Source organism: Danio rerio, chromosome 3 (genome assembly GCF_052040795.2).
Source record: "Danio rerio strain M-AB ecotype USA chromosome 3, GRCz13ab, whole genome shotgun sequence".
Lineage (NCBI taxonomy): Eukaryota > Metazoa > Chordata > Actinopteri > Cypriniformes > Danionidae > Danio > Danio rerio.
This window is the reverse complement of record NC_141023.1, coordinates 10003877-10029381: the sequence shown is the minus strand read 5'-3', so window position 1 is coordinate 10029381 and position 25505 is coordinate 10003877. Positions and strand designations below refer to the sequence as shown.

The following is a 25505-nucleotide window of genomic DNA, read 5'->3' as shown; positions in this document are numbered from 1 at the left end:
TGTCTCGATAAGAATGAAGACTCCAGCGGTTCAGCTGATATGGGATCGATTAGGGGAAGCCCAGGTTGACCATTGCCTATTGTTTTACTCCCTGACCGAGGCCCACCTGGGCACGGATACACTGGCAAACATGTGTTTTCCCCAATGAGCCTACTTGCACAGACACTGTGCAAAGTCAGGCAGTACGAGCAGCAAGTGTTGTTAGTTGCACCCCTCTAGCCCAACCAGACCTGCGTTTCTGAACTCACACTCCTTGCGACAGCCCCTCTCTAACATGTTCCCTTGAGAGAGGACCTTCTCTCCCAGAGACGGCGCACCCTCTGGCACCTGCGCCAAGATCTCTGAAGCTTCCACTTGTGGTACATCGATGGAGCACAGAAAACTTAGACACTTAGCAGCTTCGGTGGTTATCACCATCACTCAGGCAAGAGGACCCTCTACGAGGCTTGCCTACACCCTGAAGTAGAGTCTTTTCGCTGAGTGGTGCGCTTGTGTTATCATTCCTTCAGGATAAGCTGGCACACATGCCCTCTTGAGATCTCTCTGTAATCCTAGCAGAGGCAGACCCAGCCCTTTTACTGCTTTGTCCTGTTTGCACTTTTCACCTTTACATGGAATGAATGCAAAATGTAAGATCTTGTGAACAGCTCTTTAACTGTTATGGTGGTTGGGAGAAGGGAAGTGCCATATTAAAACAGAGGTTGGCCCACTGGTTAGTAGATACTATTGCCCTCGCTTATCAGTGCCAGGATGAGCCGGTCCCTAAGAAGAGGAGTCAGGTGCTTGGCCCAGTATGATGTCTGGTATGCCTGTTTGGTCTACCCACATCCCAGGCTTCAGTGCCAGCTTTGAGTGGTCCCCAATGGCGATCCCATATCCATATTTTAGCCACGGAGTGTTCCCCCTTCCCAGGCGTACCCGTGTCTTTCCTACCCGCTAACCAGCTCATCATATGTAGCACTCCCACTCCATAGGGCTAGTCCATATGTTCCTACTGCCATTAAGTCTCCCCTCTTGGGTAGCAGGTGGCTTTTGCAGCGTCCTCCAACTTTGGGGACTGCCATACTTTCCCAACGTACTGTCATAATTCCAAAATTCCTAGACTGTATTAGCTAGATAAAACCACATTTTTGACCCCAATCTAAATTCTTCTAAATGATTCCCATGTAATGGTAATTAAGGGGTCTAGAGTATGTTGGAAGGTTGTACCATTGGTAATGTTTGTGCGCTCATGCTACGCTTGGCAAACTTCACATCAGGGGCGTGACAGGCTTAGCTGCTGTGTTTCCATACAGTCTCCCATAGTGTGAATGGGAACATCTTGGTTTAGAAAGTTACTCTCGGAAAATGCTATGTTCCCTTACCACAGCGATTGCCCCATAGCTGTTAGCCGTAAAAGGCTCTTTCAGCAAGCAAAGCGTGAGCACGAGCGGCGTCTTCATACAATACTGATTGTAATTGACGCCAGTTGTGCACGCTGATGCTGCCAACTCATTGGCATTTCATTGGTCTGTTTTATTACTTTTTCAGATGATTGATGATTGGCTTCAGACAAAATCATAGTGGAAGTTTTCTAAATAGCATTTCTGTTCCCTCTCTCGGGAAACAAGGGTTACTGTACTAATCGTTGCATTACGTTCATATCCGAGACGTTTTATCATGTAATCATTAATTATTAAAGAACTGACGTTATGTTCCTTTTTTCACAGATGTTTAATGCACTTATCGACACAGATGCCGACATCAACACTGTAGAACTGTATAAATGATTACAATAACAGATTTGATAAATAACATCAGATTCATTCACATACATAAGAATTAAGCATACAACTTTAAAGTAATTAATGAACAAAAATACATTCACATACCACTTTGCCTGCTTGTAAACTAAGAGAGGAGGGATACATCCTTCGAATTCTTGATTATAGCACTTATAACTTACAAAAGAAACGTCCTTAAATCTTGCCGTTACTTTCCTCTTTCACTTTCATGCGAGTGCCCAACCCGGAAGTAGTATTGTTGCTGGGCAAGATGGGAATGAAATTTAAAAAAAACTTTTGCTCAAATAAACCATAGATCGGTAAATAAGTCAACAATAAGCATTTTAAAATTATGAAAAATCGAAAATTGTTCATATTAAACTAATCACAAGTTATTGAAGAAAACACGTTTAAAGTACACTAGCGCCATCTAGTCGAAACAAAATGTCACTCCTTTATGATAGCAGTTACAGACGTAACTTGTGTTTTTCAGTGAAATATTCAGATCATGATTACCAGTCTGATATTTAGTTAGTTTTTTTGTAACTTTATCACTTATGTTCAGGCAGATGCATTAAAATTCAATCACATATCTGTTACTGTAATCATATTTATTCTTTCTGTCTCTGCTGTTTTTCTTTCTGTCTCTGCTGGTTTGAGTTTAACCCCAAAAATGATTAATTTGATTCTTCACTGTTTGAATCTTAATGATCTTTAATTGTTCAGATGTTTCTGTGTTTTCTGATCTGTTTCTTTTACGTAGTTTAACCTGATCAGCTCTTATATTTCTGCTAGCATTAAAGTGTTCTTCAAGATTGTCACTCTCGTCTTTTACAGGTTCAGAATCAATCATGAGGGCAGTGATGTTAACCTTGACAATAGTGACAAATGCAGTGATGATCGGTTTTTACATTTTCAGTCTGGATGATAAAACGGGTACAGTAATATGTTTAATAATTTTTATAGCACTTCACTGATCCAGCAAATCTAACTTATCTGTTTTCATACTGATGTCACTGCTTTCTCACAACACATCATAAACACTAGCTTAAATCTGTCCACCAGTTTGACCAAACATCAAACCCTGAGGTGAAAATCTAAATGTTTTGATCACAAACTTTTTTGTTTTGTCTAAGCCAGACTATGGCCTCGGATGAAAAACAAAACCTACAAATACACAAACCACTTTACTGAAGAAAACAGCAGTGAGGTCAAAAACACTGTTACTGTAAACTCTTTGAAGGAAAAGTGAAAACACAAAGAGCTTTAAGAAAGTATTTTAATCACACTAATAAAATATCATCTACACTTTTCAATAGAAACACTTTAAACTGTACAAACTGTATAAACTGCTACAAAACACGATATGATATCAAGTACTGTAGTAAAACAGAGAATCTCTGCCACAAAACACAGTCATGACCTTCAGAAATGTTTTGTTTGAAATTAAATAAATGTAATAAAAATGTAACCTAAATGTTAATCAAAGGCGGCAACACCAAGGCTCCAAAATCCAAATTTAATAAATAATTTTTAAAAATAAATTTTTAATAAAAATGTAACCTGAAATACAATGCCTTTAATATAAATTCCAAAATCTGTGCGTGTGTATTACATCCACTAGGTGTGCGATGCAATGAAATAGGAAAGATTCCTATTCATCAGAAACAAAATGAGAAAAAAATGCAATAAATAAGGGTTATTTTATTGACAGGAAATAAAAGCCAATAATGCATAAAAAAAAATTTAACACCTCTGAGAGACGACCAAAAATAACAAACAAAAAATGTATATAATTTGTTGGCAGTGATTTTCAATGGTAAAAAAGTGTAAAAATGCAACAATAAGTCAGCGCAATAGCGCTGTTAGTGTTAGTGCGCTGTGCACTTCAGAGCACCCCGAGTTGCCGCCCCTACCCCCTCTCTCTCTACCACTTAGTTTTCTGTCTAAAATACTGTCCTATCCTCTCAATAAAGGGAAAAATAAATCTTGAACAAAAACAAAATGCTACAGTGAGAATCTGTGGTCTGGAGATTTATGATCCTGCTTTAATAGGATTGCATTATCGGTGGCAGTTTCTTGACTTTATTAAAGTTTATTAAAGATTAGATTTGGCTTGATTTGAGTTAAACAGAACTGAATTTTCTATTTGTTTTGATCTAACCTGATATGCTTATTTGATTTTGATTTCTTTAGTTTATTTTGAATCAGTATAATATTGATTATTTTTAAACATATTTAAAAAATATTTTATTTCATTTTCACTAAATATTTTATTTAATTAGATTTTATTGACCTGATAATTTATTTCAGATTGAATATTATTTTATTTGATTTTGTATGCGAGACAGATTTCTTTGAACTTCATTTGACTTGATCATTTGTTAAATCTTTAATTCTATTTTAACTGATTTCAATTATGATTGATTTTATTTAGTGTAAATTGGTTCGATTTGACTCCATTTTACTTTTTTTGAATATTTAAATGTTTGTTTTCAATTGATTTGGTTTAAATAAATTGACTTAATCTTTTAAAGTTCTAACTACAAAACGAGCACTACATAAGAACCTATGCACTAGTAAAGCAGAAGCGGCTTTGGCAAGAAAAAAATTATTACTATTATGGATTTGGCAATAAAACAAGTAAATTACCTGCCTGGCAGATTAAAAAAGAAGACACTGAAAAATATATTCACTATATTAAAGCAGATAATGGTAAATGTTTAGAAGGTTCCTAAAGAAATTAATTTGGAATTTTAAAAATATTATCAAGCACTGTATAAAAGTGATTTTGAAAATGAAAATGTTTACACTGAAAAAAATTCCTTTTTGGATAAATTGCCTAAATTAAATATACTATTCTGGAATATCTGAGGATGAGGTTAGTACAGCTATTAAATCTTTACAGAATAACAAATCACCTGGAACAGATGGATTTCCAATCGAATACATTAAAGTATTTTCTAAAAAGCTACTGGCCCCTTTAACCAAAGTGATCAGAGAGTCATTAGATAATCAAGTATTACCGCAATCACTGGAGCTTGTGATAATAACTCTGCTACTTATACCAGGTAAAAACTAGAAAATGTCATCTCCAAAATTATTAATTCAGACCAAACTGGATTTATCAAAAACAGATAAAGAGCAGACAATGATCGAAAACTCATGTGAATAATATTGCCTAGAAACGATTTGATCAATGGATGCTGAGAAGCATTGACAGAACCAAAGTTCCCCATATGCACTTTAAAAGCTATGAACTTTGGGGATACGTTCAGTCAATGTATCAAAACAATTTTTAAGGCTCAATTTTGACTAATGAAATGTTGTTGGATGCCTTTTCATTCCACAGAGGTTGCAGGTTGCTCGGATCCTTCAATTTTGGGTAACTTATGGAATAGACGAGCATAAACTGTGTATGCAGATGACTTTTAACTATTCCTAACTAACCCAATTGTCTGAATGAATAAAGTGCAGTAGCTGGCTATAAGTTAAATTACTTAAATAGTTAGGCATTTCCATGTAATATACTGAACAAGGACATTGAGATTCTGGGTATGGGTACATAGTTTTGGTATAAACAATAGCTAACTGGCGCTAATTGGGCAAACGAGACAGGTTCGGAAACAAAAGTCTAGGTGTGAAAGCACCCTTATTCATACCTGTTAACCCCTCCGTTTTTCCAGGGATTCTCCCGTATTTTACAGTTCTATCCCGCTATCATCCTGTAAAGGTATTTCTCCCGTATTTCTCCCGTATTTTCTTTCTCTGAACACCCGAGCCTCCCTATACGCAACCCATACTGCCGAACCACCAGGGGTCGCCCCTTGCTCTAAAACGGGAGTCTTCTGTGCTTTCACTTTGTTTAGGAATGAAAACACTTTAAAAAAAAAATATTAAAAACGGCGCGATTCCATTTTTTTTAATGGATTCTGTACACGCGATTTGAAAGTCTGGCTTTTGGTTGCGTGTTTAAACAGACATATACACATAATTCATAAAAATAACATACAAGGATGTCGATCTTGGTAGGGATTTTTTCCAAACACAATTAATTTCGTCTTAAATGAGCATAAAAAGTTAGGAAAGTAGTCGAATACTTTCATTATAACGTTAGATGTGTGCATTTTTAAAGTGACACCTCTTATTTAATGTAATAAAAAAATCTAAATAAATGAGAGATTCATTCGCAGCTCTTTAATCAGAATGTGTTCGTTATACAGTGTAGAAACGGCTAATGAGATTGATAACTTGATTCTATTTCATTATTGGAGCTATTAATTTTAATAAGCTGATGTATTTGCTGCTAATATATATATATATATATATATATATATATATATATATATATATATATATATATATATATATATATATATATATTTATATAATAATAATTTTAATAATAATAATAATAATTTATATTTATATAGCGCCTTTCCAGAGGTCAAGGACACTTTACAAGGAATGCAACAAAAAGATAAACAAACATACATGGAGTCAAATATAACAAACTGGAATTACACAAACATTGGACAAAAACTGGAGACATATGAGCAGAGCGGAGGTGGATCAGATAAAGTAGTCAGTTTGGCAGATCAGAAGCGAAGCATTCAGAAAATAAGTGAGTCTTAAGTAAGGATTTGAATTCAGAGATATTATTAGCAGAGCGGAGTGAGCTTGGTAGAGAGTTCCAGAGTTTGGGTGCAATAACACTAAATGATCTGCCCCCATTGAAGAGAGGCGGTACCGAGGGACAGCGAGAAGGCCAGAGTCAGCAGAACGTAAAGAGCGAGTTGGGGTGTAGAGGACAAGCATGTTGCAGAGATAGGAGGGTGCAAGGTTATTTAAGGATCTAAATGCAAGGAGGAAAATTTTGAATTTAACGCGGTATGCAACCAGGTGCCAACGGAGATCGTACAAGATTGGGGTTATGTGAGCAGAACGTTTGGTATGAGTGAGTATTCTAGCTGCAGAGTTTTGAATATACTGTAATCTGGAGATGAGGCTGGCAGGCAGGCCAATGAAAAGAGCATTACAGTAGTCGATGCGTGAGGAGACAAATGCATGGATGACAGTCTCAGCATCCTTGCTACTGATGAAGTAGCAAAACGTATTTGAAATTTATTACTGACCATTTAATTGTTTATTTACAATGGCACAGCTCCAAATGAACATATTTAGGAATTTGGGGATTTTTTTAAGGGGGGTGTTGGGGTAATCCCTTATTATGGTGGACATATCCCTTATTTTCACATCCCAATGTTGACAGGTATGCCCTTATTTTTACTTATTATTTTTTTTTTTTATAATTTATTTATTTATTTTGTATTGATTTCACTTGACAGAGAACCTTATGTGGGGTCCTATGTATGCAACTGTTAATTGTTTTTTTTTTTTTTAATCGTGTCTAGTATTTTTACAGGCTTTAATTTTTTCCAGCGACAAGAGTTGAGAGTAGAGTTGTTTTTGGCATACAGAATAAAGCTGCTAAGCTTGTGGAAGACAAATCTCTTTATAAAATCTCCTCAGTGAATACATGATGGAGAACTGATTGTGCTTTACTCTCTTCATTGTACAGATGCTGTTGGATGGGGCTGTGTGCTTGTGCTTCTGCAGATACTGTGGATTATTATTAAGTTCACAGATATTACTTTTTCTGACTCGATTAGATTATCTAGAGGTACAGTATTGATCAAATACTTCAATTTTTTTTTATAGTTTTCAACCATGACTGCATGTACAATTTAATACCTGGAAAACTGCATCTTGTTGTTTAAGGTAGAAATGTTGTGAGCCTATGTGACGTTTTCCGTTACACTAATCTCATGAAACCAATAATTATCAGATCATATTTTATAGTTTTACTTTGTTACAATATAAAATCTGAATAATTGATATAGAGACATTACTCATATGCAGGGCCAGACAGAATCTGTGGATGTTTTTGGTAAAAATCTGCGTATTTCTGTGGAATTATTTTGGGAGTATCTAGTGGGGTATCATAACTAAAACCTTAATATATTAAATAAAAAGTAATAAATTACTGAATAAAAACTGAATATATTCAGATTTACACATTTACTCAAGTAAATAAACAGAATTAATAATGGGCTAAAAATCTGCAGAACTCTGCGGAATTCTGCGTGCGCAGATCCCGTGTGGGCCTACTCATATGCGATGGAAAATTATAAAGAGTTGAAAGCTACCGTATCAAACTACAAACATGACAAGCTAACTGGACAAACTGGTTAGAGTGGGACAGCCGTCCACACGAAGGTACCTCTGTACGTAATTTGCGGTCTCCAGAAACATGGGACTACGTTTTCAGATTTAGCCTATGAATGAGCCTGTGTTGACCTTAACAGATTTTTTTTAAGTACATTAAAACAATAATTGAGCTTTTAATCCGAAGTTCATATTAGATGTTTAATCTTGTATTACAGGTTTTCCTCGTGTTGTTGCTGTGTATGTGTTTGGATCAGTTGGTATTGTTTTACTGAATTCTGTTACTCTGATGACTGAACTGATATTGAAAACAGGTGAGAGAACATCTTACACTTTAATATACAGTACTTTACGCTATTAATTTATGAGAAATATTATCATTATCTGTAATGATCAAAGTAAATCTATACTTCAAAGCTTAAAGTGTCTTATCAAGGACACTATCAGAACTACTAAAAAGTTTCCAGAAACAACCTTCTCAAACTTCTTTTAAAGGGCAACTAGTAAAAAAAAAAAAAAAGCTGAAAGTTTCAGCTCAAAACCCCCATCAGATTATTTAATATACCTTTCTGAAGTTTGTGAGTTTGAGCTCTAAGCACCTTGTTGCTGTTTTTTTGGACTGTACCTTTAATGCTAGTCCTCCCCGCCCACCATTTCCACATGCCTGTCAGTGTGCCTCAGTCTCCGCCTCCGGCTGCATCAGACAGACATAAAGGAAGATCTCACGTAACGTTTGTGAGAAATACTTCAGTAAGAACTTTCCCAATGATTATTTGATGCATTTGTTGTAGAGTTGCAACGATGAGTCACACACAAAGACAGGGCCGGAGTAGCACTCCTTTCAGTCCTGGAGTTTCAAGCCAAAAAACGGACCGGCCCACCGGGAATTCTCCCGGTCCTCCCGATTAGCAAATCCGGGCCTGCACAAAGTCATTACAAAGTTAACGCACAGACACACACAGACAGCGTGCGCGTTCATGTTAATATCCACTGCTGTATGGATATCTGTTATGTTAATGTATATAATAAACCTGATTTAATGTCCACAAATCAGGATTGAAGCGTATTGTTTTAGAATTCTACTGACGCAGCTGTGGTGATGAAGTAAAGCTGAAGTTAATCGCTGTAATTCATTACACACATGCATTGTTTTGAAAATATTTTAGACTATAAACAATATAAAACTCACTCTTGATCACATTTGATGATGGTTGATGATCACAAAGAGCTGAACAGATCTTTTAATCCCGGTTGCTTTGCGCACATCCTGTCTTGTTGATATGATTTATAAGAATGCATATAAGCTGCATTTCTCCTCCTAACCAGAAGGAGGTGCTCCTGTCTTCTCAAAAAAACAGTCTCCAGTTTTAACGCTTCCTCCGGAACAGTGGATGGCACCACTTAACCGCCATCTGTTGTGTGCCACCACTTAATCATGATTAGCAATACCTGTGTTTTGCCCTATAAAATGGTGTGTATTACAAGCTAGTGTGTTCAGTCTTGCCCGGTGTTCTGATCCTCTAGAGAAGCTAAGTTACTCTTTATTGTTGTATTTCTTGACCCTTGTGTCTGATTTGTTTTGCCTGTTTACTCGGAGCTCAGCTTCAGTCATTTCTGTTGTACTTTGTATTCTATTTTTCAAGTAAAGATCATTTGTTTGTTTTTCTGAAACTACAGCCTCAAATTTTCTTAATCGGAGACATGTTAATACGCGACTGTCAATTAATTCGGTGGGCGGGGAAACCACACTTATAGGTCAAGATGCGGTCGGCCTCAAAATGTGAGGAATTTGGATGCTATTTTAACTCAGAAAATTTTAAAAAGGGACCTATTGTATTTATATTACCCCAATATGACTGTGGATCAACTATACCTACACACATTTCTGTCTAAACAGCTTACAAAAAAGATTTTCACCATAGGTGCCCTTTAATAAAGTTATGGGAATTCTGTTATCCTGGAGTAATAGTGATATTTTAATCATTTCTCACAACAGTGATAATATTTAAAATATTTTTGACAGTTTTCTACTTCTTTTTTTCCAGTGACTGGTGTTCGATCAATTGCAGATCTGAGGTTCATTGCATTCCTTTCTGAATGTTTGTTTGCTTTAATTCTACTGATTTCTGGATTATTTCCATCAAGTGAGTAAAAACAGGAATTATTTGAATTTTTTTTTTCCATCATATGAGCTGGTCTTCTCATGATTATTACACATTGGGATATTAATCAAATAATGTGCAAACTTTTTATACATCTATAAAAAAAACTATTTAATTATTTGTTTTCTTTTTCTGTTTCCTTTTTTTCTTAATCTCTTCAGTCTTCTCTTTGTTTTTCCAAATTATTGCATGGATTGCACACACACACACACACACACACACACACACACTCGCACATATTTTAATTCAAGGGCGTCACAGTGGAGCAGTTTGGTGGGTAGCACAATCGCCTTACAGCAAGAAGGTCTCAGCTGGGTCAGATGGCATTTCTGTATGGAGTTTGCATGTTCTCCCCGTGTTTGCGTGGGTTTCCTTTAGGTGCTCTGGTTTCCCCCACAGTCCAAACACATACGCTGTAGGTGGATTAAATAGGTGGAGTAAATAAGCCAAATTGGCCATAGTGAATGTGTTTGAATGGAAGTATATGTGGGTGTTTCCCAGTGATGGGTTGCGGTTTTAAGGGTATCCACTGCGTAAAACAAATGCTGAATAAGTTTGCGGTTAATTCCGCTGTGGCGACCCCTGATTAGTAAGGGGTCTAAGCCGAAATGAAAATCAATGAATGGATTAAATTAATTTATTCCTATTTTAATTCAAACTGTATTTATTAGTTTTTCTGTTATGCAAATTCTCTCTTTTATTTCATTAATTTTTCTTTTCGGCTTAATCCCTTTTATTAATCAGGGGTCGCCACAGCAGAATGAACCACCAACTTATCCAGCACATGTTTTACACAGCAGATGCCCTTCCAGCTGCAACCCATCACTGGGAAACATCCACACACTCCCATTCACACACATGCACTACAGACAATTTAGCTTGCACAATTCACCTGTACCACATGTCTTTAGACTTTGGGTGCTCCGGTTTTCCCCGCGAGGAAACCCACGCCAACATGTGGATAACATCCAAACTCCACACAACAATGCCAACCGACCCAGCCGAGGCTCGAACGAGTGACCTTCTTGGTGTGAAGCGATTATGCTACCCACTGCGCCACCATGCTATCCCCTTATTTATTTCAGTAATATAATAATATATTCGTTTTTACAATTTGATAGCTTTTTTATTTATGTTTTTTTCTCCCTCTTTCAACCCCAAATCCTAGTTTTAGACCCCTTGCTTTACAGCACTAAGAACAAAGCTTTTTTTAAACAGTATCCATTTTAAGTAGTTGGCCTTTAATTAATCTGGTATTTATTTTTCTGTATTGATGATGTGACATTTTCTATTTTATTTTACTTTGTTTTATATTATATTCGTGTGTAAATGTCTAATTGTCTGCAAGTCTTTAAATTAAATTGTTGTTAATGCACCAGGAGAAATTCCAGACATATGTATAGCATATGTATAGGTGTATAGCAATAAATCAGTCAATAGATAAAAACTCACAAACTCCTTTTAAGTAAACCAGTCCTTTAGTTTATACTGTAGTTAAAGTGTCTAAAGTCTGATTCTTTCACTTGTTTACCTCACAGATTGGGGTGTTGTGTCTCTGTTTGAGTGGTGATTTGCTCTAAACTTCAGAACGCACTCAATAATCTCCATATAATCTCTTTTACAACTTTTTAACACTTAACCTAAATCATTGGAACTGTATTGCATAAAAAAATGACTAACATTCAACAACAGTTTTTCATTTTATGCTGTTGTATGTTTAATGTATAAAATATTTAATGATCTTGCACCACCAGCCTTCAAACAATGTGTGATTGTCAGCAAGGACAATATAAGACATACTGTACTAGGTCATCAGTTAGAGGTGATTGTTTTGGGACAATCAGTTTTTTCAGTCAGAGCAGCAGAAAGATGGAATAAAATACCAGTGTATATCAGAGAGAGTACCACTTTTAATCATTTTAAAACTGTTCTTAAAAATTAGCTTGAACAAAATCAAATATGTTGCCTCTGATTTGATTTCATTTTATTGACAATGATGTATTGTACTGTAAGTGTATAATGTATAATTTTTTTTACTGTTACATTTTTTTATAACTTGCTGTCCAGGGACTACAGATGTAAATTTGCTTTATAGCTAACTCTGGCACAACATGCCATGTTGTACATTGTCCCTGTATAAATAAATTAAATAATACAAAAATTAAATAAATCCTGGAGTTGAAGCTTTTGCTGAGAGTCAATGAGAGCTGATTCGCTCAATATGAATGAATCTTTGATTGATTCACTGGTTCATTCACATTCTATTCTATTCTATCATTTAGAGAGATCCACATGAGCACAGTTTTGATATGAGGTATTAAAGAGACTTAAAGGGCACCTAGGTTACCCCTTTTTTCAGATTTAATACAAGTCATTTGCGTCTCTAGAATGTGTATATAAAGTTTCAGATCAAAATACCCATCAGATTTTTCATTATACCTTTTACAAGATGCTGTTTTATACTGATTTCCAGCAGGGGGTGGTTTTGTCGTACTGTGCCTAAGCCGAGTTCTGCCCGCCTACTATTTCTACATGCCTCCTCCCTCAGCAGCGTCAGACAACAGACAGACTTAAAGGAAGAAGGTCTCACGTAGCGTTTGTGAGATACTACAGTAAGAACTAACCTTTACTAATCAGTATTGTGAAGTTGCATTGATGAGTGACACACAATATCGTTACAAAGTTAACGCGTGCGCGCGCGCACACACACACACACACACACACAGATACACACGCAGGCAGGCAGACAGACAGAGCGCGCTTAGCTTAGTTAAGGCTAACCTCAAGTACAGTGTGGATATCTGTTATGCTCATGTACAAAATAAACCTGATTTAACTTCCACAAACCGGGATTGAAGCGTCTTCTTTTATAATTGTTCTGACACGCGGCTGTGCTGATGAAGTAAAGCTGAAGTAAAACGCTGTAATTAATTACACACATACTCTGTTTTAAAACACTTAAAACATGTGAAACTTACTCTTAATCACATTTGATGATGATTGCTGATCCTAGCGAACAGAACAGACCTTTTATTCGCCGTTGCTTTGCGTATGTCTGTTTGGTCTTGTTGACATATACACGTGACTAACGGAACATGTTAATGCGCGCAGTTGTCAAATCAATTCGGTGGGCGGGGGGATCGCACACCTACGTAATGGTGCGATCGATTTGAAAACAGCTCCAATTGGCCGACCCTTTTTTGTAGTTAAATTGAAAAAAAAGGACTGGGTGTGTTCATATCACCCCAGTATGACGGTCTATACACTATACCAACACACAGATCTGTCCAAACAGCTTGAAAAGTAGATTTTTTACCATAGGTGCCCTTTAAGATTATTAAGTAGTTTGTTTTTATGATAATAAGGATTCATCAGATCCACTAATATATCTTTTATCTTTCTGTTCTGGCTTCACAGAGATCAAAAAGTTTCTGGAGTTTTGTCAGGTTTGTATCATTTATACTTTTTTTTTTTTTTTTTTTTTTTTTTTTTAGATCCAGTGATCTACATGTTGTTTAAATGCATTGTTTAAAATTCATCTCTCACACTAACACCAGAACCCGGGGAAATGTAAGAAATGTCCAATTAGAAGATCACAGCAGAACCAAAACACAACACAAACACAAGATGCTATTCTTCTGAGGACTGAAGATCAGGGGGAAAATCAGCCTGGATCAGTGGAAACACCAACATGATCCACAAGAGAATAAAATTATTCCAGATTTATCTTGCATCACATGCTTGTTTTTTTTTAGCTACTCTTTCTGCCAGATGAAAACAAAAAGAATATTAAACTATTTTTCTGACGGTTTACTCTTATGTTCCTGCATTGCTGAAGTTTGCTGTAATGATGTTATTTGTTTATTAATATGCTGTAAATAGTTTTGTTCCTGATTTTAAAAGGAGCTGTAAATACATGCAGAATGTCACCACACTTTGTAGTATAACGATTTTGTATTAATGTGACATTAATCTTTATTTTAAAGTATGCTGTACACCAACTTCAACAGAGCAAATAAACCAGAAACTGGTATGACAATATGAAAACAGTCTGATAAAACCTTTATATAGTAGATCAGATCATACATTCACTGTGAAGAAAATTATATGACAAAATGTCACAACAATTATTTTTGTTATTTTAACATTTTTTAAATAAGTTAATCAGGTTTCAACTAATTTATTTAAAGCTTTTTTTATTTACAAAGTTTAACTTAATATTTAAGTCAGTTGCATGTTGAGCTGACTGAAAAAAAAATTATTTGATTCAGCAACAAAAAATTAAGGCTTCAAGATTTTAGTTTATTTTAGTAATTACTTTTTACAATGTTGTGCCTACACAGCAAAATATGGGGACCCAAAACAACTCTATGGGTGTTAATTTCAACACTTTGAAAGTGTCTCATGGGGTCCACTCAAAACAGAGTTAAAACAACACTTTCAAAAGGGTTGGCACATTGATACCGAAGTAAGGGTTAATTTTAACTCTGGGCAGAGTTAAAAAATGTAACTATATTTAACACTGCCTGGTGTAATATATTGTTATTTTATTCAACTCTCTTGAGTGTAAATATGGTAAAAAGGTCAAATAGACTGTAAATTACAAAAGAAAAAACATTTTATTTGAAAACATTCACCACTTCAACAATTCATTCAATCTTTAAAATGCAGCAATGTCAAATATGCTTTAAATGTTTTATTAGTACAGACAGTATCAACAAAATATGTATGACCAGTGTTCAAAAAGGCTGTTTCAGTCCTTTGGTCCAAACTTGATGTGTTATCAGAGCAATTTGAAAGTTCAATATATCGTCACTCATAGTTTTCTTCTGAACTCATAGTTTTCTTCTGAAATTACATTTTAAATAACTTGGCGTGCAAATCTTTCACTTCTGGTGTTTCCTTGGTCCTCCATATCAAACACAGCAGTTTGAATGAAGGTATAAATGCTGTAAACAAACTGGAGCTAGGAAATCTCATCAAGCATGTCCTGTGAATGAAGTGCTTCCCAGCCACAGGATGACCTTTTTATCCATGACGATGTAATAGCTGCTGATCGCTCGTCTGGTGGTTCCTGATACACGGATATAGGGTGATGCTCATCTAAGAACTCTTCAGGACTCCAGCATGACTAAGAAAAATGTTTGAAAACAAATTGCAATCAAATTCTATGATATATTTAAAAGAACATTTAAAGTAAATAAAACATTCAAGAAATCTAAACTCACCTTTTGAAAATCTTCATGATGATCCACAACTTGACTCTCCCAGCTGGTTGAGATGACAGGATATGGAAAAGTAGAAAAAACACATACATCACTGTTGGATCTCCAAAAACAATTAGGTTAACCACTATGACTAGAACTGGAAAAACAGGCAGCTGTCTGTCCAGAATCCTGAATCTAACACAACACTTGGAGCAAAATTTAGAGGAGCTTAAAATCTTTTATATCATTTAGTGGTGCTGACTTTATGAAGGTAAATCAGTTGCGTAACTCGAGAGCTTGCAAATGTAAATGTGAGCACTTGTGATAATAATATTTGTATGTGTAGGTTGAAATGTACACTTACAGCTCTGATGTGAACAGCTGAATCCCTCGATTTGCACACAGGCAACAGGACTGAGGTGCAAAAGAATCATTTCCCACGATTATTTTATTATTTAGGGTTTATTTCAACTCTTTTCTGAAGAGATTCTTGTTAAAAATCATTAATTTTGCGGAAATGTACATACCAGTAAAAGAGCAGCAAAGCCAGTTTATTGGCTAAAGCCAGCCAATGAGATGGGGCGTTTCTGTTTGTCAGGACACAGGGCAGCTCACGTTGTTGGAGGCCTCGAGCAATCAGAGGGTAAGTTATGATTTTTAATAATTATCTATATGTTCAATACTGTTAGCTAAGCTAAGGACTGTGCTAGGTGCTTCTCTAGTTTGTTTTTTTTATATATAAGAAACAGTTATGAGTTATGTAGGAGTTGCTTTCTATCATGTTATATCGTTCTAAAGATACAATTCAACCCACATGAAATAAGTTGTAATAGTATTTATAGTAAATAATATTACGTTTTTGAACCATACTAACTATAGTAAACTGTATTATACTGTATATACTGCAGTATCTACAACTTTATTATTTGTTAGTTTTGTACAAAAGGCATGTCATTTATTGTTACTACTATTTCCTTACAACGTGCACTACATTAAGACATTAACAGCCATTAGGGTCTTTATTTTGGTCATATCAAGTGTTTTGAATTTGTCTCTCTAGAAACGAGATCACCAATTGTGCTCAAATTAGTTTATTGTTTAAGCTGTTTATATTGCAGTCTAATAGGACATTGTTGTAATTCATAAATGCTTTATCTGCATTAAATATTGTCATTGTTAGTGTTAAAACAATTAAAATTATTTAGACTTATCACTATACAGTTAGGCAAGTTTAAAATTTATACCTGGACAGTGAATTTAAGACTGTAAATGTGTATTGATCAGTTTATTGGCTTGTTATGAGCATTTGTATAGCACAATTTCAAGGGTTTGTGTGATGAGTGTTGTTTGTTTCTTTGATTCAGCTCTTACAATGATTTATTTTGAAGAATCAACACTTTATAAACATCAGTCCTTGAGAGTAAAGTGCATCTGTTCAGTTGGGAATGCTACACTCTGGCTACATAATTGGCTAATATCCAGAAATGTATATAGGACTATGTTTTCAGAATGAGCCTATGTTGGTTAAACTGGGCCATTAAAGAATTAAGAATAAACCTCAACAGAATTACCTAATATTGCATCATTGAAAACTGTAGATGTAACATATTTTTTATAATTTTTTTCCTACGACGGAAGTCAATGGTACCAAGTTTCCAACATTCTTCAGTATATATTCTTTTGTGCTCAACATAAAAAAACCTCCAACTGGTATTTGACATTAAGCGAGTGACGCGAGCAGCCGAAAACATTTGGATATGTTTGTACAAAAGGCCTTTTGTTCAATGCATGGATATTGTTAATAGAGACGCAATGATCAACCAATTTCACTTTAAACTGCGTTTTAATTTGTCACGGTTAATTAATCGTAAAGGCTTCTCTACACCGCATTTCTGTTACACAGAACAAAACTGCTTCAACTAAACAAAGTTATGCCAAATGTGTGCTAGTTCAAACTTCCAAGCTTGTACTGTATACTGAGACTAATACGCATTCACGTCGGATTAATTATAGCAGCATATATATAGCTATATATATATAAAGCAGCAAGTTGTTTACATATCACGTTAATATTTACATATTAAGTTCGTTATTTCTAATGTAAGAACATATGCCAATATGCACATGCAAACGGAGCAGCATGCTCGCGGCTTTCCAGGTGCACCCAGTAGAAAACATCTCACGCTGTAGCGGTGAGAGTTGTGCGTGGCTTTCAGTGCAATGTACACAAGAGATATGTTAGACGAATTATTATTAAAATGATTTTGTATGTATAAACGCAGATGACAACAACACTTATTTTAAATACTTATCTAATATAAAGCTTAAATTTACATTCGACGTGATAACTGTGAAATTATAATCATTTTACAGACTATATAATCGCACAACCAAAATTTATAACCGTTGCATCCATTATTGTTATGCAGTTCAAAACATAACATATGAATGTGACTGAATGTAGAAAAAGCCTACTTCAGCAATGCACTGCTTTTGTTGTGCACTGGAATACAACATTTGAATATGTTTGTAAAGAAAAGTCAATTGTACAATGCAGTGATGTTATGTAGTTTTAAAATACAACCTATTAACATTTGAATGTAGAAAAAGCCAACGTGGGTGTCTTAAGGAGCAAAAATATAACATATGAGCTCTTATATGCTGTTGTGTCATCTCATATTGCAAGTCATATCTCTCTGGCCCTTCATTTAGGATGCTTTTCATGAACTGGTCCCCATGACAAACTAATTGAATAGCCCTGAATTACATGTTCTGATATTCATATGCATGCTGAAATAGCTATTAGCTACTAGAAGAATTTTAAGAGAAGACAATGACATGTTCAACTGAGAGTTTGAAGAGGTCAAGGGCGATTTATTATGATCACTTCAATGCTCACAATGGAGGAGGACATGGCTCACTTGAAATTCCAAATAAATAATCTTGCTGTCTGGACAAGACTAGATTTATACCAGGAGATTAAGACATTCTTTACCAATTAGCAGCCATAACTCTGGGTGAGGAGACAATGAGAGATTCGCTTAAGAACATGAACTGATTTTTTTTGCTATGCTTAGTGAATCAGGGTTTCTTATTTTTACAATTAATGTGGTTTAATGGTTTTATATCAGTAAAAGGCAGAGCTTACAAATCAGCCGTGCACTTCAACAAACTTTTGTATATTGCTCCAAAATCTCTATGCACTTTTCATCATTAATAGTGTCATCACAGAAGGGCAAATTAAATTTCCCAAGTGGCTCTGACACAACTCCATACCATGACAGATCCTGGCTTTTGGACTTGCTGCTGATAACAGTCTGGATGATCCTTTTGCTTCTTCATGCAAAACATGTCATCCATTTCTCTAAAAAATTACCTGAAATACCAAACCATCATTATACAATAACTTGTCTAATTACCCTAATCTGCTTAGTTAACCTAATTAACCTAGTTAAGCCTTTAAATGTCACTTTAAGCTGCATAGAAGTGACTTCTAAAATATCAAGTCAAATATTATTTACTGTCATCATGGCAAAGACAAAATAAATGAGCTATTAGAAATTAGTTATTAAAACTATTATGTTTAGAAAATTGTTGACAAAATCTTCTCTCTGTTAAACTAAAATTGAGGAAAAAGTAAACAGGGGGCTAATCATTCCAGATATTGTGTTGTCTGTAACTTCTTCCTTGTACTGCAAAGGACCCTGGCAATTAGTGGGCCCAGTTATGTATATGTATTGTTTATAAATATTCTTTTTTTTAAGCCATTATTTTCATTATTGTCTTATTCATTTAAAGCAATCTGGCATTTTTACATTTAAATAGAGGACTACTAAAACATCAATATCTACTCCACTATAGTGCAGAGTATAGAGAATGCAGACACACAGGCTATACATTCTTTTTAGTGAATTTGGGGGTTTTCAGTGTCTCAGTTGATATACTGCAAAGGCCAGTTGAAGCATGCAGGAGGTGACAGGAGGGTTCTCTGTCTCCCACATCTGCTCTTGGAGTTTTTAGAAGTTTGCAAATGTATGCAGAAAGGGTCGCGGAAATCTTAAGACTTGTTGGTGCCAATGTAAATGAAGCGTAAAACCCCTCACAGTAACATGTAGCCTAACCTCATCAGATGTGTGGCCAGAGAAGTCAATAATGCTTCAGGACACTGTTAAAATATGGCTTTCTTTTGGCACAGTAAAGTTATATCTAGCATTTATAGATGTACCTACATATTGTGATCAGGAGGCTTAGTGCATAGAGCTCTAGCAATTTGGGGGCCCAGTGATGTATATGTATTTTATTAACATTTAGTTTTTATTTCTAAGCCATAATGGACATTTTTACATTTATGTGATGCCCTGGAAGGACTACTAAAACATAAATATCTACTCCACTATAGTCCAAAGTATATACAATGCAAACCCAGATTATACATATGTTTTAGTGAATTTGAGGGGTTTTCAGTGTCTCAGTTGTGAACGATTCAGATTTATACCTTCCAATCCATCTCAGCATGAATGTTTGTTTGTTTGTTTGTTTGTTTGTTTGTTTGCTTGTTTTATTTATAGAGCACATTTGAAAAACAACAGATGTTGACCAAAGTGCTGTACAAAAAGACCAGCATACAAAATCTATACCTATATATAAAATTAAGCAAAACATATAAAACAGATTAAAATCAATTAATTGAAATCAAAGGCAAGAGACAGAAGGTGATTTTTTAGATGAGACTTAAAAGCACCAAGTGAAGCACATGACCTGATATGTAAAGGCAGACCATTCCACAGTCGGGGGGCTGCAGCAGAAAAGACCCTGTCACCTCTTGATTTTAACTGTGTTTTGGGGATAACTAGCTGAAACTTGTTTTCTGACCTGATTGACCTCAATGAAGTGTGCCAGTGAAGAAGCTCAGAGATGTAAATAAGTGCCAGACCATTCAAACTTTTAAAAACAAGTAGCAATAACTTATTAAAACAGCAACAAGAATCAGTCCAAGGCACTCGAATAAAGTGAAATAATTAAAAAGCCTTTATTCACATGGCTAAATCTCTAAAATCTCTGGTCTTTAGAGATTTAGCCATGTGAATAAAGGCTTTTAATTTTTTCACTTTATTCGAGTGCCTTGGACTGATTCTTGTTGCTGTTTTGATGAATCCCTTACCCAAAGAGCACCGACCATATATTTGAGCTGACCCCAGAGCGCTTTTTGTTTGTTTTTTCTGGAGTATAGCAATAACTTATACTGAATCCTAAATTGGACTGGGAGCCAGTGAAGAGATGATAAAACTGGTGACATACTAGAATTTTGTTTTGTCCCAGTTAAAAGCCTAGCTGCTGCATTTTGAACCAGCTGCAGGCGTGCAATTGATGCCTGCGAAACTCCTGAATACAAAGAGTAACAGTAGTCCAATCTGGATATAATAAAACATTAATGATGGTTTCCAGCTTTTTAGAAGATAGAAAAGGCTTCAATTTGGCAATGTTCCTTAAATTAATAGAAACCACTTTTGACGACTGAATTTATTTGCTTGTCGAACTTAAATTAGTGTCAAAAGAAAGACTTTTTGCGTGACTGTGGACCTGAGGCTTGATCAAACCTAATTGATTAATTGTAACCTCATTAATTAATCAACTTTTATCCTTTCCTCATTATCTTGTTACTCATTATTTTTATTAAATATAATTATTTGAATTAATATTTAAGTGCATTTGCCTGTCTGTGTAACCTTTTCAGGAGCCAAACAAACTAGGTCAGAGGTCACAGAGATCTTGAGTTGAACTGAGGGCTGAGGACTGGAAGCAACTGTTTATTGTTATTTTTAATACTGTCTAAAATGTCTAAAGTGATTTTGCTTATTTAACGGTTAATTAATTGAAAGTGATTCTACTTTTTATTCAAGAAAAACTTTGTGTTGTAAGGATTATAATGGCCTGAATGTAGATTGTACCAGTTTTTAACCTGTTTTGATAATTGCTTTGATAATTTGATAATGCTATTTGATTATGAATCTGTTTCACAGGTCTGGAGTCAGCTCTAAACAGTCTAGCGGATGTCTGACGTTTATGCTTAAGATATTGTTCACAATTGTACGCACAAACCCCATGTGGAACTAGTCTATCTGTTTTAACCAATCAGGTTAGAACAACTATATGTATGATGCAGTTAATGACGTTATGTGAGAATATAATTGTTATTGATTGGTGATTGTGAGCAGAGCGGCCTATAGGAACTCATTAGAGTGTTGAAGCTGGCTTCTGCTGATGAAACTGCAATCTATCTTCAGTAAACTTGATTTATTTATTTAAATCTCTGACTCCGGCTCTTCTTCATCTGACAGACTGGTCATTCTTTGGGTTAAACTGTATACTATCCCTACAGTTGATATACTGCAAAGGTCAGTTGAAGCATAAAGAGGTGACTGAAGAAACGGGAGGTTTTTCTGTCCCCCACCTTCTGCTATTTGAGTTTTTTAAGTTTGCAAAGGAATGCAGAAAGGGTCGCAGAAAGGTTTGCAACCTCAAGATTTGTTGGTGCCAACATGTAGCCTAACCTCATCAGATGTGTGGCCATACCATGATTATATTTATGTGAAGAGTTCAGATGCAAAAACCTTTAAAAGCCTTATGAAACATCCTTCAAAAAGGAGCATTTTATCAGGATCCTGTCTGTAGTTTATGGCAAAGAATGCAGACTTTTAAAGGTCTTTAAATTGAAAAAATCAACATAAACATAGGAATCTGAGATAAAAGCTACATTTCAATGGAATTTTCAGACGGTATCTTGAACTCATTGTATAAAGTTGAAGTCAGAATTATTAGCCCCCTGAATTATTAGCCCCCCTGTTTATTTTTTACCCCAATTTCTGTTTAACGGAGTGCAGATTTTCTCAACACATTTCTAAACATAATAGTTTAAATAACTCATTTCTAATAACTGATTTCTTTTAGCTTTGCCATGATGACAGTAAATAATATTTGACCAGATATTTTTAAGACGCTTATTTACAGCTTAAATTGATATTTAAAGGCTTTACTAGGTTAATTATGTTAACTAGGCAGGTTTGGGTAATTAGGCAAGTTATTGTATAATGATGGTTTGTTCTGTAGACTATCGTAAAAAAATAATACAGCTTAAATGGGCCAATAATATTGACCTTAAAATTGTGTTTAAAAAATCAATAACTGCTTTTGTTATAGCCGAAATAAAACAAATAAGACTTTCTCTACAAGAAAAAAAAATTATAAGACATACTGTGAAAATTTCCTTGCTATGTTAAACATCATTTGGGAATTAATTTAAAAAATAAATAAATCAAAGGGGGACTAATTATAATTCTGACTTCCATTGTATATTAATAGCATTCCAGAAATTGTGTTGTCTGTAACTTTCTTGCTTGTGCTGCATCTCTGCTGTGTCTTAAAGTAAAAACATCTTATTCCTACTCTATGTATTTTTAATATTTACCAAGCAACAAAAGATATTGAAATAAATTTGCACTTGACTTAATAGTATATAGTATATAGGCTACTGTAGCTCAATAATAGTTTACCTTTAACGAAAACATGTTATGATTGGCCTGCTTTTTAACTATAAATTAAATAAAAATTTATATATGCATACATAATGGTAACACTTTATAAAACATTTGTGAATAATGTTGCACAAATAATGAGCAATAGTCTACATTTATAACAGTGATGGTTTATGTTTAATGTTAGATAATGAAAATACAGTTGTTTATTGTTAGTTCAAGTTAACTCAGTCCATTAACCAAAGTTAACAAACAATGATTTTAATTTTAACAATGCAGTAGTAATGTGAACCATGATTAATAAATTCTGCACAAGCGTTGTTCGTAATTTGTAAATACATTAACCAATGAAACCTTACTGTAAAGTGTGAACACAATATCTGTTTAGTTTCCCATCTTCTGAAAGGTTAAACTGATTTAAACAAACAAAACAATGAATATTGTCTGTCTATCTATCTATCTATCTATCTATCTATCTATCTATCTATCTATCTATCTATCTATCTATCTATCTATCTATCTATCTATCTATCTATCTATCTATCTATCTATCTATCTATCTATCTATCTATCTATCTATCTATCTATCCGTCGGACCGTCCATCCATCCATCACTGACTGAAGGATGTTGAACTTCATTTTCCTGAGTCCTTTTGCTCATGCAGTCGAGAATAGCACAGATGTAAAACTATATTTCCTTCAGTCTGAGGCTTTTCACTTTAATTGTGGTGTGAAAGCCTCATACATTTAGCATAAACACAGTCCAGGAAAACTTTCAAGTTTACCTAAAGACTACAGACTTTTCTCTTTGCCGAGACTGATTGACATACAGGCAGCCAATCGGCATTCGCTGAGCCACGGTCAGCCAATCAGCGTGCAGGCAAATATCCCGCCCACAGCGGTTAATATGAGTTCAGTTGGAGAGTGAATTTAAATCTCAACAGAGAATTGATGATGGACGCCAAACCTTGTCGCTGCATGAATATCTCTACTTACGGGGGTTATTCATCTAATTAAGGTAAGTGCATATATTGTTTACGGTGTGATATGTTTCTCTGTTCCGATTATTTTGCGTTTTGCTGTGCTTCAACACATGTGGTCAATGCTATGTACATCATTAGGTAAATATTTTACCGTTATCAGTTACTCATAGTTGTTATTCTGTTGAACACAAATGAAGCCATTTTGAGGAAAGCTGAAAAAACCTTGACTTCCATAGTTGGAGAAACAAAGAAGTTGGAAGTCAATGATCATAGGTTTCCAGCTTTCTTCAAAATATCAAAAGCAGAAAAAAAGGAACTCCAACAAGTTTTGAACAAGTGAATGTTTAGTAAATGATGCAGGTTTAGGTGAAGTATCCCTTTAATACTCAGAAAATATCCAGACAGATCACAGATTTAATACTTTGACACACATTTTATGCTTATTTAATGTATAAAGCAGCAAGTTTGGTTTCTTTTAATTTATTAACCTTTTTCCCAAGACGGTGATGACACTTTTAAGAAACATCAGCATCTCAATCCTTGATAGTTTCTTTATTTTTAAACAAATGTACATTTTCTATGCATGTTTACGTATGTATGATATTATATTTGTATCAAATATAAATTTTTTTATTTGTTTCTATTAACAAAAATATAGAATTGTACAGTAATATACTAAAATATATGCCTGAGTGTACATAAAAAAAACAGTAATTAAAAATCAAAGTCTTCTTTGCTTTTACAATGCAAGTTTGCTTATTTGCTTTTTAATAATGTTCTCCAAACTTGTGCAGTTGTCCTTAGTCTACTACTGCTTAGTCTTGTAGTGTCTTTCTAATTAGGAAATGAACAGAATTTGGCTTTGATCCAGTCTATTTTTATGTATATGAAACTTTCCCATAATAATAAAAAGTTGTACTAGAATTTTAGCATTTATTGACATAACAAATGCAAATATCAAATTTTTGCAACTTAAATACAATATTTGTTTTCCTTTTTAAGAAACTTTTCCACATCTATCCAGAAAATCCTTGTGCATATACAATCACAAACTTTATGGACAATAGACTCCTTTTCCATGCAACAAAAATCACAGGAATAATCAATATCCAAATTAAATCTCACTAAAACCTCTTAAGCTGGATATATACAATGTAAAATATTAAATGTAACTAATTTTACTTTGTTATTTTTACAATATATTTCATAAGAATTTCATAACAATTTATGAAAACATTTGTCCATTTCAAACTTTAATGTATAACTATATCACCTGTTATAATATCTAAAATATATTTATTAGTATAACTTTAATATTATCAATATTTCCTAAAAAAGGTTTTCTTCAACATATTTTCCTTCTAAAGATTTATTTCAATACTCTTTTATAAAATGAAGAAGCTGTTGAGATATGGCATCAAATACAATAACATGCTCATTTGGAGTAACTGGAAAACCAAATTTATGTAAAAATTCAATGTAAGATAATAAATTACCATTTAAATGTAGTAGTTGTCTAATTAATACTATATCTTTTTCCAAACCAATTTTGGTAGAATGGAGATTTATTTTTATTTTTTAATACATCTATTGTATCAAATAAAAATACACGAATAGACCCTTTTCCCAA

The 25505-nt window shown here is 34.5% G+C and overlaps 3 protein-coding genes and 1 long non-coding RNA gene across 19 annotated transcripts in view; 3 read left to right on the top strand and 1 right to left on the bottom strand.

The window, feature by feature from the left end:
• Positions 1-13879, top strand: part of LOC108179099 (CD276 antigen homolog) — a 56573-nt gene extending 42694 nt beyond the window's left edge. For 6 of the 16 annotated variants that reach the window (XR_015480392.1, XR_015480391.1, XR_015480397.1 and 3 more), the window contains 7 exons: positions 2601-2699; positions 7345-7446; positions 8210-8305; positions 10037-10135; positions 12627-12765; positions 13571-13599; positions 13711-13879. Coding sequence is in view for 4 of the 16 variants with exons in the window: in XM_087243914.1 (XP_087100040.1) it covers positions 2601-2699; positions 7345-7446; positions 8210-8305; positions 10037-10135; positions 13571-13599; positions 13711-13848 (563 nt within the window). In the remaining 12 variants the exon portion in view is untranslated. The remainder of the gene's footprint in view (positions 1-2600; positions 2700-7344; positions 7447-8209; positions 8306-10036; positions 10136-12626; positions 12766-13570; positions 13600-13710) is intronic. The other 10 variants (XR_015480396.1, XR_015480399.1, XR_015480401.1 and 7 more) reach the window with 3 other exon arrangements.
• LOC141381140 (uncharacterized) overlaps positions 1-25505 on the bottom strand; it is a 686936-nt gene that overhangs the window by 218242 nt on the left and 443189 nt on the right. The window lies entirely within an intron of this gene.
• Positions 1-25505, top strand: part of si:ch211-190o19.1 — a 491573-nt gene that overhangs the window by 453104 nt on the left and 12964 nt on the right. The gene's annotated exons all lie outside the window — the stretch shown is intronic.
• The window catches only part of znf1004 (zinc finger protein 1004), a 31960-nt gene continuing 30279 nt past the window's right edge, over positions 23825-25505 (top strand). Inside the window, 1 exon segment of the mRNA NM_001114464.2 lies at positions 23825-23910. The gene's annotated coding sequence lies outside the window, so the exon portion shown is untranslated.